Consider the following 14,743-nt stretch of genomic DNA (forward strand, 5'->3'; position numbering starts at 1 on the left):
GTTAAATATGTGTGCCCCACAGGGCAGCCTGGTGTTTGTTGTGGGGAAGATTGAAGGGCTGCTGATGGTGAGTGGGCGACGCCACAATGCGGACGACCTGGTGGCCACAGCACTCGCAGTTGAGCCTGTCAAAACAGTTTACAGGGGGAGGTAAGACACTGGCGGCTTCCTGTGAGCCACTGTGTGTGTGTGAGTGTGTACCATTTTAAAGTAACAGGAAGGAGAGGAGGAGAACAATTCCTGCAGCAAATAAACCTTTATAATCAGTGTTAAATATATGATATTTTATTAGAAAGTGAGAAAATGTATATAACTGAATACTCCCTTTTATAGAGTGGTCTTAAAAAGTCTGAAAAGGCTCTGAGTTTAGTTCCCTCAAAAAAGTACATTACATGGAAGGTTAAAAGAGTTGCATCTTTTTTAAAGGGGTATTTCAACATTTTTGCAAATTCGCCCATTGCCATAATCCCTATTAGTCTTAGGAGTAGATTCGTTACCTTTAATTATTGGTGCAAGCTGTTTTTAGATCGGTCGGGCAGAGATGCAAGCTGCTCAGCTAACGCTACGGAGGCTCATGGTATGGTATGGTATGGTATCTTTCACAACTCAGAAAACGCTCTCGTGTAACTCTCATGTAACGTTATGAGACAGAGTTGTTTTCAAGGCAAATGCAAAGCCACCGATGCACATTCCCGTCGGGGGCAGTCCTTTTTTTGCAAGGAGTCTCTTTTTGGCATAACACCGACTTTGCATTTACCTCGAAAACAACTCCGTCTCGTAACGTTGCGTTATTATCTGATAGCGTGGTGAATGTGCAGGTCACAACTTCTCCACGAGAGCGTTTTGGAGTTGTTGGATTGTGTATTTGATGAGTTACTGATCTAAAAACAGTTTTCACCGACAAGTAAAGGTAACAAACCTACCCCTAAGACTATTAGGGATAATGGCAATGGGCGAATTTGCCAAAATGTTGAAATATCCCTTTAAAGGTCTTGATTATTTGTTACATGCTCTCCATAGAACTTAATTATAGTCATAATTGATGTGTAACTGCATAAACCATAGAGCTTGTCTCAGAGTGTAGGACTAGGTCATGTGTTAGTGCTCACTCCTCTCTGATCCGCGCAGGATCGCCGTGTTCTCGGTGACGGTTTTCTACGATGAGAGGATAGTGATCGTGGCAGAGCAGAGGCCTGATGCCAGCGAGGAGGACAGCTTCCAGTGGATGAGTCGAGTACTGCAGGTAAATCTTTCTCTGTAAGGTCTTGAGCTATGTTTGAAAATGTTATGTACATTTTAAAACCATTTATGGATAAAATAAAAGTACCTGTGTCTCAAGTTTACAAAGACTCAAGACAATTGTCGGTAACACTTTACTTGAAGGTATCGTCATAAGAGTGACATGACACAGTCATGAACGTGTCATAAAACATTATGTCAATGTCATAACGTTGTCATTAAGTGTCATTCGGTTTTTGTAGAGTTAGGTTTAAGGTTAGGGTTACGAATGACACTTAATGACAACGTTATGACATTGACATAATGTTTATGACACGTTCATGACTGTGTCATGTCAGTCTTATGACAGTGTCATGTCACTCTTATGACGATACCTTCAAGTAAAGTGTTACCCAATTGTCTCACAGTTGAAATATCATGGTATGTTCCCTGCACAGGCCATCGACAGCATCCACCAGGTCGGCCTGTTCTGCCTTGCGCTCGTCCCAGCGAACACCCTCCCTAAGACGCCTCTCGGAGGCATCCACATCTGTGAAACCAAGCAGAACTTTTTGGAGGGAAACCTGCACCCCTGTAATATCCTCATGTGCCCACACACCTGTGTTACCAATCTCCCCAAACCACGCCAGAAACAGCCAGGTAGGTCACCTCAGACCTCATCCTCTGGTGCTTACTACACATTACATCACAGCAAGAAGGAAGCATCATAAATACTGTCCTGTCAGTATGTGACATGTGACTTCTTCTTAAATTCAGTCCAATACAGTAGTGAATCTATAAATTACTAGTTGGGACTTTACTTCTGTTCTGGAGTTTGTATTATGGTGTGTCACCGTCTGACCCTGATTGTTTTTCCTCTGTTCAGTGGATGTCGGTCCAGCTTCTATGCTCGTTGGAAACCTGGTAGCAGGGAAACGGATCGCTCAGGCCACAGGCAGAGAGCTGGGTGTGGTGGAGGACCAGGATCTGATCCGAAAGGTACTGAAACCATTTCCCAAGAATAATAGATCAGACTCGATAATGAAGCATCTTTCAGCGGGATGTCAGAAAAACAGTTTTTACGACTTTAAATGGTTGATATCTCTTTAAATGGTGACTCAAACACCTGGACAGATGAAATTTACATGAGTATATTTTATATTGTTTGTTACTTTTATTGCGTAGTACCTGTTTATTGCTCACTTAATTAGAGCTGCCGTTATTAGTCAACTAAAGGACAGAAAATGAATCAACAACTAATGATAATCGATTATTTATTGAAGTCATTTAAATAGTAAACTGCCAAATATGTGATGGTTCCAGCTTCTCGGATGGATAGGACAATTAAGATTAATGGCATTACCTTGGACTGTAGTATAATGATGCTATTGTTTTCTGATGTTCCATAAACCAAACAATTAATTACTAAATAAACCCAAGTAATCAGGAAATTAATGGAAATAATAATTTGCATCTGTTCACTATAGGAAACCTATTCACGTCAAACTGCCATATAAAATGCTCTAACTGATGCTGATGTCTTATCCTAAACCTCTGTTGTTCTGCCTTTACTCTGCTTGGGTTGGGCTTTAGCTCTGTATGTGGCCCACCATGATGGTAAGGCTCTAGTCTGGCCCCCCCACCCCCCACTCGTCTTTGCTTCTGCTACTTCTGTCAGTCAGATGTGCTTTTGCAGCCGCGAGAGCCTGACGGCCACCAGCAACTGTTTTGGCCCAGCGCACAGAGATGACTGACTGTCCGGGCTGGCTCCACGGCCAGCAGGGGTCCACACACCCAAATTACTCTAACACATTAAACAAGACGTTCTGCATTTATAGGTCTCCCATAACCAGCTCTCTCTGCCAGCACCTTTTTAAAAAATGGAGTTGGCCAGCAGCCGACCTGCTGTAAAATAAACCCAGCAGTAAATTCAATGACATTCATTCATTGTTCGTGAATTAAAGTTTATATTCCCTTCACATAATCTGCAAACACAGACTTTCTTTTAGGAGGTTATGCAAACTTTATACTTGTAAGTATTAGGAACATTTTCGTGTGCACCTCTGCTCGCTGCGTTCACTGTAATGCTCCCGTCTGTAGCATGGCTTGATGAGTGGTCAGGGCAGCCAGTCTGCATGATGATGTCTGACTGAGAGAGTGGGTGGCACAAAGGGTACCTCCTGCCAGTGATTTTAATGGCCAGCTATGTGACACTGCTGTTTGTCTAGAGAACGTCATGGTGTCATCTTTATTTATTTCTTCTTATACATGTGTGTGCTGCCTAATGTTCACTTGTCTTCTGCCTTTAAAGGACTGTGTTGCTTCCACCCCCTGTCCCGTTTTGCCCTGTGCACTGGCTAGTTCCTCAGCTTACTGACCAAGATGTTAATAATGTGTTTAATATCAGTTATGGATTTAATTATAAATATAGCAGGTGGATTGTTCTCTTGAAGAAATTGTACACTGAGGCACTAATCTTCTCTGGGAAGTCGGTGAAAAGCTTTTCAAAGTTGTCACGACGACCCCCTTGTTTGAAAGACCCAAAGCTTGTCAATGTTTGTCGGACAGTGGCTCCAATTTGCCTCCTACCAGGTGCAGATGGTCCCAGCATGACCCTACTCTTGGCAAAAAAAAAAAAAAAAATTCTCTGGACACTCCCGTTTTCCTGTTGTGTGCTTGTGTGTCTCTGTGTGAGAGGTCAAAAGCGTCACAGAATACCATATCTGTGATGCACTTTCCAATGTTTGCTCCTCCCTGTTCCTCACAAAGTCAGTTTGAAACGACCAAATGTATCTGTTGTCACTGAGAAGACCGTTTATTTGACCGTTCCCCTGCTTTTATGTGTTTCTATCTTTTGATCGGTTTTTATATGGGTTATTATTTGCCACTGATGCACCTTTGTGGGACTGTTAATTGTACAATAGATTTGAACTCACCTTTTTTTTGGGAGGGGGTGATGACATATTCCTCTCTGTGCTTTTCCAGCACCAGTTCTTGTCTGAAGCTCTGCAATGGAGAGCCCAAACCGACCCAGACCATGTCCTGTATGTGCTGCTCAATGCCAAGGTAGATTAAATACACACACTTGCATATGGACACACCCAACCAATCAATTTTAGAAATTAGCGAATAGTACTACTCAGTACATCAGATAAATATACTGACACACAAACAATGAACAGTTGTCTTCTATCTTTAAAATTGTGCCATGGTACTCGTGGTGATCCATTTTGTTGTTGTTGGTTGTACAATCAGCTGAACTTCCTCTGCTCCTGCTCTAGGGGGTGGCAGTGTGCACAGCCACTTGCGCTCAGCTACACAAGAGAGCTGAGAAAATTACTGCTACCCTAATGGAGAGAGGAGGCCTCAACACAGGAGACAATGTGGTGCTGCTTTATCCCCCAGGTAAACATACACACAGTACAACAGCCATCGTTGCAGATGGATGGATCTTTCCCTAAGTTTTCCTATTTATATGCCTGTAATTTTAGTTGACAAGGTTTATGTCGGTCTCCCACCTCTGCAGGTATTGACCTGATAGCTGCCTTCTATGGTTGTCTCTATGCGGGGGTCATCCCTGTGACAGTGAGACCGCCTCATCCACAGAACCTGGCTGCTACTCTCCCCACTGTTCGCATGATCATCGATGTGAGTACACAGCATCTGGACTGGAATATGAAAATCAATAGCAATCTTTTTTTTCTTTTTTACATCAAACATTAACGGAAAAGGAATAAAATAATTAATTCAATACACCTTTATATTTTAGTTTTCACTGAATCATACAGCATCTATCCAAAATAAAACATGTAGTTTGTTACCAAAACGTTGTAACATAGCTGTATTTTGTGAGCATTAGATCGACGTCAAGCCCCAAAACATGTGTCTTTCAGCTAATAAAAATGCACTATTTTAATAAACTGTTATGAATAGTAACTGAATCCCACCATGATTCAGTAAAGTAGTTCTGCTGTTGATCCCCACAACTGATTTCCCTGGAGGAAAGCCGAAAGAATTGAATTTTACCTCTGGGATCAATATAGTATGACAATAATTAAATGCCTTTAATTTGAGTAACTCCTGAATTGGAGGAGTTTCACTAGAGTTCACTGTGGTGTTTTATGTCTGCTAATGACCTTCTGTGTGTGTGTGTGTGTGTGTGTGTGCTGTGTCACAGGTGAGCAAAGCAGCCTGCATCCTCACCACTCAGCCTCTCATGAGGATCCTCAGGTCCAGGGAGGCTGCTGCCAGCGTCAACGTCAAGACGTGGCCCACGATTATCGATACAGGTGCTTTACTCTTGAGATGTGCACAGAGGACCAAGGCATGATGGGAAGCAGCTGAGCACAGTTGCTACAAGCATGACATCTCTCGGTGCACACTAGGCTTAGCAAAAAAAAACAACAACCTGAGATTAGAAAATGTATTCCCTCATTGGCCACAAGGTGTCATGTTTGCTCTTTACCAAACTTGAAGCAGGAAACCTATGGTGGCCCTGAGAGCTCAATGCACTGCAGCTTACTAAGAAAACACATGCAAAGACACAAACATAATGCAAAACATTTTCATCAATTTGCACTTGTAAGGATCACAAGATATGACAATAAATGGTTACAAATGAATTCCCACAAAATCACAGAAGTGTTTCCAGGGGACAGAAGTGTTGGAGATGGGGGTGGGGAAACCATGTTTACAAATATTTAATAATTTCTTAAAATAAAACAGTTACTGAAGGTAACACATGAACACGGTGGTACTGTATGATGTGTAGGTGTCATGGATTGACTGAAGACAGTATATAGCTTTTTAAATTTATATGGAAATAGCACATTTACATTGGAAATGATACCGTCCTCCCACGCGACAAAAGCACTGATCGGTTATCAAGTGGTAGCACATAGATCATCAAACAGTTGGTGACGTTGAAAGTGTGTGATTTATTTTGTCCAGTAAAAAAAAATGTAACAAGACTTCTCTCCGCCCAGATGATCTTCCCAGAAAGCGGCCTCCGCACATCTATAAACCTCCCACAGCTGAGATGCTGGCCTACCTGGACTTCAGTGTGTCCACCACTGGCATGTTGACGGGAGTCAAGGTAATTCACTCTGACAAAATCACACAGATCTTCATACATCACATGAAGTAGATCAGTTTGAAATCCCTGTAGCACTTTGGAAGCCAGGCCTGCATCATAGTGCATCATAGTACATGTGTATCCCCCACTTTACATTCACTGATGATGGACTTTTCAGGTGCAGCACAGTAGCAAAACTTTGCCAGACACTTTAATCATCATCACTAAAATGAAATGAAAATAAATGGATGCATAAACAATGTGATTTGTTTATACTGTCACAGCCTGTAGTAGGCACCTTATATGAGCAGTGTTTATATATAATAAAATATGATCTAAGGCACAAGGACTCCTGTTGAATTAGCTCTGACTATCTCACTATGTAGGTTTGATGACACTTTACATACATATCTCTCCAGATGTCTCATGCTGCAGTCAGCACTCTTTGCCGCTCCATTAAGCTTCAGTGTGAGCTCTACTCCTCACGCCAAATAGCCATCTGTCTGGACCCATACTGTGGCCTGGGCTTTGTCCTGTGGTGCCTCTCCAGGTAACACACACACACACACACACACACACACACTCAGACTTGATATTATATTTCATGTTAACTATAGCCTGTAATTTTGGCAGAGTTGCTATAGTGAATTTGTTTTCGGTTCAGCGTTTACTCAGGTCACCAGTCCATCCTCATCCCTCCCCTGGAGCTGGAGAGCTCGCTGCCGGTGTGGCTGAGCACGCTCAGTCAGTACAAGATCAGAGACACCTTCTGCTCCTACTCTGTCATGGAGCTCTGCACCAAAGGCCTCGGCACCCAGACAGAGATGCTGAAGGTCAGAAACACACACGCACACGGAGCAATCTGCCACATGTGGTTCTGCTTTAAAAGAACTGCTTTGTCATTTCTGTCATTATTTTAATTTCAGCACAGTGATAGATTAATAGTTTCTTTCAGAATCTTATCTAATAACTAACTAATACACACCTGCACAAAGATTTTAAAAAGACTGTATCATAAGTTGTAATGAGAATAATGAAAAGAGCAAATAAGCAAATCCGTCTGCTTTTCCTGTACCAGTAGTCACATGGAAACAATAAATAGAAAATATAAACTCAAGTACTTTGTCAGAAATTAAAATATATGACTATGATTAGTTTTCCTTGTGGTTCTTCTACAATAACTCGCTTCTTTCTGTTGCTACCTCACAGCACTTTGGATCAAAATGTCTGTCACTGCTGAGTGCTTGTTTGTGTCGAGCTCCATCTACACCTCTCCATTAAAAGTGTGAATAACCTTTATCCATGCATGTCTCCAGGCGCGGGGTCTGAACCTGTCGTGCGTGCGGAGCTGCGTGGTGATTGCAGAGGAGCGTCCCCGTCTCGCTCTCACGCAGTCTTTCTCCAAGCTCTTCAAAGACCTCGGCCTGTCGCCGCGCGCCGTCAGCACAGCCTTCGGCTCCAGGGTCAACCTGGCCATCTGCCTGCAGGTCAGTCTCATACAGACACACGCTGTCATTGTCATTGACTTCTTGCTACTGATCGTTACTTCATTTGCCAGTTTTCTTCCATTTTCCCACACACACCCTTTTTTCTTTTATCCAGTTTGCAAAAAAAAACTATGCTCTGCTGAAAAGGCAACGTCCTGGTCTCAGTTTTTCAGATTTCAGTGTTATTTCAGGGTGTGTGTGTATGTAAAGGTATGTTTGGAGGCTGCTCTTTTTTCATAGAGGTTGCACAAGTAAATTTCTTTGTGCTGTTTTTGTTTTCTAAACTGCATAATGCCAATAAAGATGATTTGATTTGATTTATTGTCCTCTCTTGTGTCCTCAGGGCACTGCTGGACCAGACCCCTCTACGGTCTATGTTGACATGAAGTCACTGCGTCACGACAGGTACGACCGGACGCCCTCATAACCAGTACAAGGCAGCTACAGTCATACATGCTACATATGAAAAAAAAACAAAAACAAATCACAATGGGTCAGATCAAACAGAATGATTGACAGGCTATCTTTTGTCCATGTCCCTCAGGGTGAGGTTAGTGGAGCGAGGAGCGCCACAGAGTCTTCCACTCATGGAGTCAGGCACTGTAAGTATTGATTATTGACTAGTTAACTCATTTGTGTGGTGGTCATACTGCCCACAGAGCCAGAGAGGTAATAGAAGTGGTTGTATTATCCCTAAAGCTAAAGCCTCTTCTCATATTCTCCTATAAGATCCTCCCAGGAGTGAGGGTCATCATAGTCAACCCGGAGACCAGAGGCCCGCTGGGAGATTCACATCTTGGGGAGGTGAGTGGGCAGAGAGGATCATGGGATAATGATAATTAAATAGATTTTCTCTTTCCTCTTAAGATCCTGCAGCATTGCAACTGGTTTCACTGGCTGAGCAAGCTGATACAAAGAGAGGGGGGGGGGAGACACCAATCCATCATTGTGACTTTCCTCTTTAACCGCAGCCTTTTCTCTTTCAGTCTCTTTTAGACATCACACATATGCTCTTGCCTCTTTGTTTTTGTTTAGATCTGGGTGACCAGTCCTCATAGTGCCAGCGGCTACTACACCATCTACGGTGAGGAGGGCCTGCAGGCGGATCATTTCAACACCAGACTCAGCTTTGGAGAACCCCACACTCTGTGGGCTAGGACGGGCTACCTGGGCTTCATCAAGAGGACAGAGCTCCTGGATGCAAGCGGAGGTGAGAGGGCATTTGATAATTGTTCCCCCGATAGATAGATAGATGGATAAATAAATGCACAAATACTTACTTTATTCTCAGGGAAATCCAGCTGCTCATCATTAGCTGTAATAATAGTTCACTAGTTCACACACACCTTGGACAGACACACACTCACATTCACACATACATGTTTTTAGAGTCACCAGTCAACCTAACATGCATGTGTCTGGACTATGAGAGGAAGCCAGAGAACCCGGAGAGAACTCACACACAGGCACGGGAAGAACATGCAAACTCGTGCAAAAATGCACCCAGAAATGCCAAGGCCCAGGAATCGAACTCTTAGAGGCAGTGCTAACCTCTGCCTTACCCTACCACCCTGATCTGAAAAACATTGATTAAAAATCCCTGTATATGGCTACAATGCAAATTTTGCAACATTGTCTGCAGTGGCGATATATAACCAGGCACATTTAAGGAATATATTCTACACTGTTAATGTGTTTTCTTGATGGCCCAGTGTGTCTATTGTCATACCACCATGACTCTGTATAATAGTGATAATCCAACACGTTTGTCCTCTTCTGCTACAGATCGTCACGATGCCTTGTTTGTGGTGGGCTCCCTTGATGAAACCTTGGAGCTGAGGGGGTTGCGCTATCACCCCATCGACATTGAGACGTCTGTGTCCCGAGCCCACCGCAGCATTGCAGAGAGGTGAGCTTCAGTTACTGTAACAATCGTGTCTTTGCATAGTTTTTCCATCTACTGAAAAAGGACTAAAGAGGTTGACAGTTAACACAGAAAATGAACTCAACCTGCCCTGTGCTCTCCACACTAACCCTCCTCAGTGCCGTGTTTACGTGGACCAACCTGCTGGTGGTGGTGGCGGAGCTGAGCGGCTCGGAGCAGGAGGCCTTGGACCTGGTGCCCCTCGTCACCAACGTGGTCCTGGAGGAGCACCACCTCATCGTCGGGGTGGTGGTCATCGTGGACCCCGGGGTGATCCCCATCAACTCCAGAGGAGAGAAGCAGAGGATGCACCTGCGAGACTCCTTCCTGGCAGACCAACTGGACCCCATCTACGTGGCCTACAACATGTGAACACCCCCTAAAACCAACCGATGCAGAAAACTGAGCCGCGCTCTGAGAACAGACACGAGGGAGAAGGAATCGGGGGGCGTGTGTTCAGTAGCAGCCCCCGATAGTGAAACCTCAGACACACACATTCAAAACACCAAACAATGTGGGGATGCGAGTACAGTACCAGTACTGTAGTCAGAACGTGCTTCCCTCTCAGAAACTGTTCCTTCTTTGCTTCCACCTGCTCGACCGCTGCAGTCCGGGTTCACTGAGGTTTTCTCTCCGCTGAGTCGTAGACACATCTGTCCACTGGAGAAAATTTGATCTTCATCCTCTTTGTGCATCCCACTTCTCCCTCATAGCTCCAATTCATCTTTTTTATAAGACATTTTTTAATTACATACTTTCGTTAACGAAAGAAATCGCCCTCCCCTCCCCTTCCCCCTCCAATCCTTGGTTTTTATCCTCAACCATCCATCACTGTTTATGTTTTTAACCCCCCCCCCCTCCATTCTTGAAGGCAGGCTGGTGCACTAGAACTGCTGAGAGGAGCTGGAACTTTGCCCCCCTTGCACTTTTAAGTCCTTGCACCTCTGAGTCCAATTCCTGTCTCACCTGCCTCAAGGGGACACCCCCTCCCCCCACCACCACCCCATGTCTGCTGCTGTCACGAGAGCAAATCCACAACAGTATTAAAAAAATTCCACCAGCAAGTGCAGCCCACAGGGGGCGATCCTGATATATGACCTTCCTACCAGGTGCACTGTGGCTCTCGCCTCCCGTTACATACTGTATTTGCCAGCGGACATGCTGTCGGCAATCACACATTACAAAAAGTCCTCCAAAAAAACACACTTGAGTAATTGTTGGTGTGGGAAAAGAAAGACTCGCTTCGTGCAAAGCTTTGTACAAAGCTGGATAGTAGAGGTGAAACAAGATTCTTCATTTTCGCTGTAAGTAGGCCGCGGTCCGTTAGATAGTTCTCATGATTGTGATAGTACTAATACAGTTTTTCTCAAAAGCACCAATTTTCAGAAGAAGAGTTGAAGCAATGCCTGGTGTTGAGCTGTGCATGCTAGTTCAGAAGTCAATCATTGTCTACATGTAGTCCAAAAAAAAAAAGAAAAGGAAATCTATCTAACAAGTCCAGGTGTAAAACAGCAGACAGAGCTGAGCCCCATTTTGTGCCTCTTCTTAAAATTACATGCAACTCAAAGCACAAGCATCTGTTTCTCTGAGAATAGATACACTGTAATCTTTCTAACACTTAAATCTAAAAACATTTGATTGCTGTTCTAAAGGTATTTCCAGATTTCTCAGACTCCTCAAACATCTGGATGAATAAATACGACAGCTCTATTTGTAGGCTACAAGTTGTGTTTCCTATTTCACTTAACAGGAAGTGACGTAATGTTAAGTGGGGCTCTTAGTACGACAAGACCCATTAATATTTATCAGTTTGACTGATGGTAAAATGTTTGATGCATGTAGAAATTGAGCAAGAACATGCGCCATTTCTGTCTGGGACCATTGTTCTGACAAGAAAATGGGACACAGGAAACAGGTTGAAAATGTAACTTTTTAAGTCATGTAGCAAACAGGATGTTAGAGGAGCCTCTCAGAACAGCCCTTTCGATTAAAGAAAAAAAGAGGCAGGTATTTATTTTTTGGGAAAATCAGATGCTTTGTTCTGAATCCGAAATGTAATGAATCAGCAGATGTATATTAAAAAAATCTGTGGAAATTTTTCTGATGAAGACTGTAAAATGACTATAAGCTTCAGAAGAAGTGAGTAAGTCAGCCTTGAGTTGGGGTTCTTCCATTAGTCTCGGGCTGGTGGAGCTTCACAAGTCACTGCCTCTCCTGGCTTGAACTGGGGACGTGATATTTACGATTATGGACTGATCTCTAAAAAGAAAAAAAAAATCAAGACTTGAAGAATGAGGACATAACTTTGCCTTACTAAACCTTTGGGACTTCAGTACTTTTTGCATTTAATCCCACTTCTGGCTGTATGATCAGTGTAAAGAACTGTTCCAATATTTTTCACATACATGATGAATCAGACCCCAGTTTATAATTGAGAACTCACTTACATATGTTCAGAGCAAGGGGGGTGTCTTGTTATTTTTAAGTTTGTGGTCATGCCTTTCTCATTTCATCATTACCATTTAAATCAATTCTCTCTGAATGTCTCTAACACTGAAAAAAAAGAAAAGAAATCAAATTAAGGATGAAGAGCAATCAGTGATTTGAAAATGGCAGAATCCTCCGTTAACAGAAAACAGGAGGTAACATGAGAGCAAGGGTGTTGTCTGTATACTGTATTCTAGAGGTCAAATACTGTATTACTGGTGTTAATGTGTACATGGAATTGAACTTTGTTGATTTGAAAAAAAAAAACAAAAAAAAAACTTGACTGATCTTTCATACTTGACAGCATTTTTTCTGCATTGTTAATTTAATGATATCACATTTACAAAAGAGAAAAGGTTTCAGATTATTTTGGCAGGAACAATGTGCACTTTCCCAATATCATTTTGTGTGTGTGTGCGTGTGTATGTAGAAGCGGGTGTGTGTGTGTGTGTGTGTGTGTCCAGTTTAACAGTGATATTTGGCTTTTCTGGTGCAACAAGGTTTGTCTTTTGTAAGAAAATTATCCCAGAATATTAAACCTTTTTTTTTAATTTTTTTTTTTTTTTTTTTAATGTCGCCTCCACTGTATTTTTTAATTCTTTTCACCCAAAATTGGTATTTAATATATTTTATAGAGGTTTCATCAATATTTTCCTGATCTAATCTTTATTTTAAGACTGCACAACTTCTGCAAACGGATGGTTTAGTTTAGAAGCAGCACGTCAATAAACCACTTTCTGTTCAGTGACAGACACTGACGACATGTATGCGAGCCAGTATCTGGGACAAGTTACAGTTACTCATGAATAACAAACTGAAGTTTCTGAGCGACTGTGTGATAATTGCTTTGTTGCTACTGTTTCACTCCAAGTTTTAATAAAGTTTTATAATTTCATGTTGCCCTTCAAGCCTTTTCAATAGACATTGGTGCTATTCAATAGGGGAAAGTTGACAGACTCAAGTCCTCCAATGTCATTACAAACAAGGTTTCTTCCTGGATGGCCTTTTTGTATGAAAATAAGTCATTCTTTTTCCATGCCAACATCTTCAGTTTTCACTCACTGCTCAGTTCTGAGATTGTTGGTTCATCACCACTTTTCATCCACTATGAGCTGTGATGAAAAAATCTCTCAACACAAGACAATGCAAGTCCACATTCTCCATCTGAATATTTACATCGGTCTTTGAGTTGTTGTGTTGTGAGCAACATTTCAAACCTCCAAAGTTCTTCTAAGCACAAAATGTAAAATGTACATGTGAGGTAATGAAATTAGGATCTTTCACGCAAACGTCACAAAATCTCAAGGGCCCACAATGTATACCTCAACGACTGTCTGTTCACTATGCATCGTCAAGCTGCAGCAAAGACATTCTGAACTAGTCAATGGTGCGATAACTTCTAACAACATGTCTTACTTGACAAAACACTGTCACACTGTCATTGGATGTGTTTCACGTCAAATAAAGAAAAAAAATGCTTTGTCAGAGCTTCTTGTGCCTCTTTCTTCCAGCACCTTCTTTCCACCAGGTGTCAGTCTTAAAAATGCTTCCTCTCCGATACCGCCAGGGCCGATAATATAATACATCCATGGCCAGGGCCCAGTTTCCTTCAATGCTGAATATGTTTCCCTGCCATTTGGAATGACTTACAGATGTTAACATCTGTAACACAACTGTCACTAGAACTTCTCACTTCAACCATTGTTGTTATTATTCAGGGGAGAGTGACTCAGCATAAAGTTATTTTACAGCAATGTCCTGAAATCACATTCACATTATTGAATTATGATAGAAAAAGCTGTGATAGGATGTTGAGGATGTTTGGGTGTAATACTCAGACATCCATTCATTTTTAAATTTCTGTATGATATGAAAATCTCAGCAGACTGCTGTGTGTCCGTTACGTTATTGTTTCGAAATGCAAATGTGTTGCAGATTTATTTAAGTCTGCAGTGTTTCCTCTTCTTTCCTCTGTAGCTCTGATGGTGCAATAAAATCTAAAAAAAATATACAGCATGCATTTACAAATTGTCAGCAACAATTTTAAATATATAATATCTTTTGATGTTTCTTATAAAACATTTTCCTATTTCAGAATGTTTATCAATTGTATATTTTGGATTGCAAAGTTGCAAAAAGAATTACAATACAATTAAAATGTTAGTAATGTATCAAAGAACTCTGATGAGTTTTTTTTTTCAGGGCATCTGATCTGTAGCTCCAAAAATGTTCATAAATTGTTGATCAGTGGACTTTGGTTCAAAGGCTGTGAATTATAATTACATTTTCTGCATCAATAATTAAGTACTGTGCAAAAGTTTTAGGAAATAAACTGAGGATGCTTTAAAAAAGAAGAAGCCATTATTAGGTTTTATTTATCAGTTATAAATCATAGAAAGTGCAATTCTTCAAACCACACTTGTGTACAGTTTTTCAAGGTAGTAGAACTTGCCGTGGGCCATGATGAATGAAGAAAAGCACAGATAGAGAAAGCTCTCATGTGAAATAACAAAACTGTTGGAGATTGTCACTCTAATTCATCACACTGACTGA

The 14,743-nt window shown here is 41.9% G+C and overlaps 1 protein-coding gene across 1 annotated transcript in view; it reads left to right on the forward strand.

The window, feature by feature from the left end:
* The window catches only part of dip2ba (disco-interacting protein 2 homolog Ba), a 45,585-nt gene extending 31,927 nt beyond the window's left edge, over window positions 1-13,658 (forward strand). The window contains exons 21-38 of the mRNA XM_083976060.1: window positions 23-150; window positions 1,129-1,243; window positions 1,677-1,878; window positions 2,105-2,217; window positions 4,204-4,284; window positions 4,500-4,623; window positions 4,745-4,866; window positions 5,396-5,507; window positions 6,204-6,313; window positions 6,712-6,842; window positions 6,957-7,125; window positions 7,609-7,779; window positions 8,123-8,184; window positions 8,324-8,381; window positions 8,509-8,583; window positions 8,815-8,989; window positions 9,565-9,688; window positions 9,823-13,658. Of these exons, the coding sequence (XP_083832186.1) occupies window positions 23-150; window positions 1,129-1,243; window positions 1,677-1,878; window positions 2,105-2,217; window positions 4,204-4,284; window positions 4,500-4,623; window positions 4,745-4,866; window positions 5,396-5,507; window positions 6,204-6,313; window positions 6,712-6,842; window positions 6,957-7,125; window positions 7,609-7,779; window positions 8,123-8,184; window positions 8,324-8,381; window positions 8,509-8,583; window positions 8,815-8,989; window positions 9,565-9,688; window positions 9,823-10,075 (2,325 nt within the window). The 3' untranslated portion in view covers window positions 10,076-13,658. The remainder of the gene's footprint in view (window positions 1-22; window positions 151-1,128; window positions 1,244-1,676; window positions 1,879-2,104; window positions 2,218-4,203; window positions 4,285-4,499; window positions 4,624-4,744; window positions 4,867-5,395; window positions 5,508-6,203; window positions 6,314-6,711; window positions 6,843-6,956; window positions 7,126-7,608; window positions 7,780-8,122; window positions 8,185-8,323; window positions 8,382-8,508; window positions 8,584-8,814; window positions 8,990-9,564; window positions 9,689-9,822) is intronic.
* The last annotated feature ends 1,085 nt before the right edge of the window (window positions 13,659-14,743 follow it).

The sequence above is a fragment of the Trachurus trachurus genome, assembly GCF_905171665.1.
Source record: "Trachurus trachurus genome assembly, chromosome: 7".
NCBI classification, from domain to species: Eukaryota; Metazoa; Chordata; class Actinopteri; order Carangiformes; family Carangidae; genus Trachurus; species Trachurus trachurus.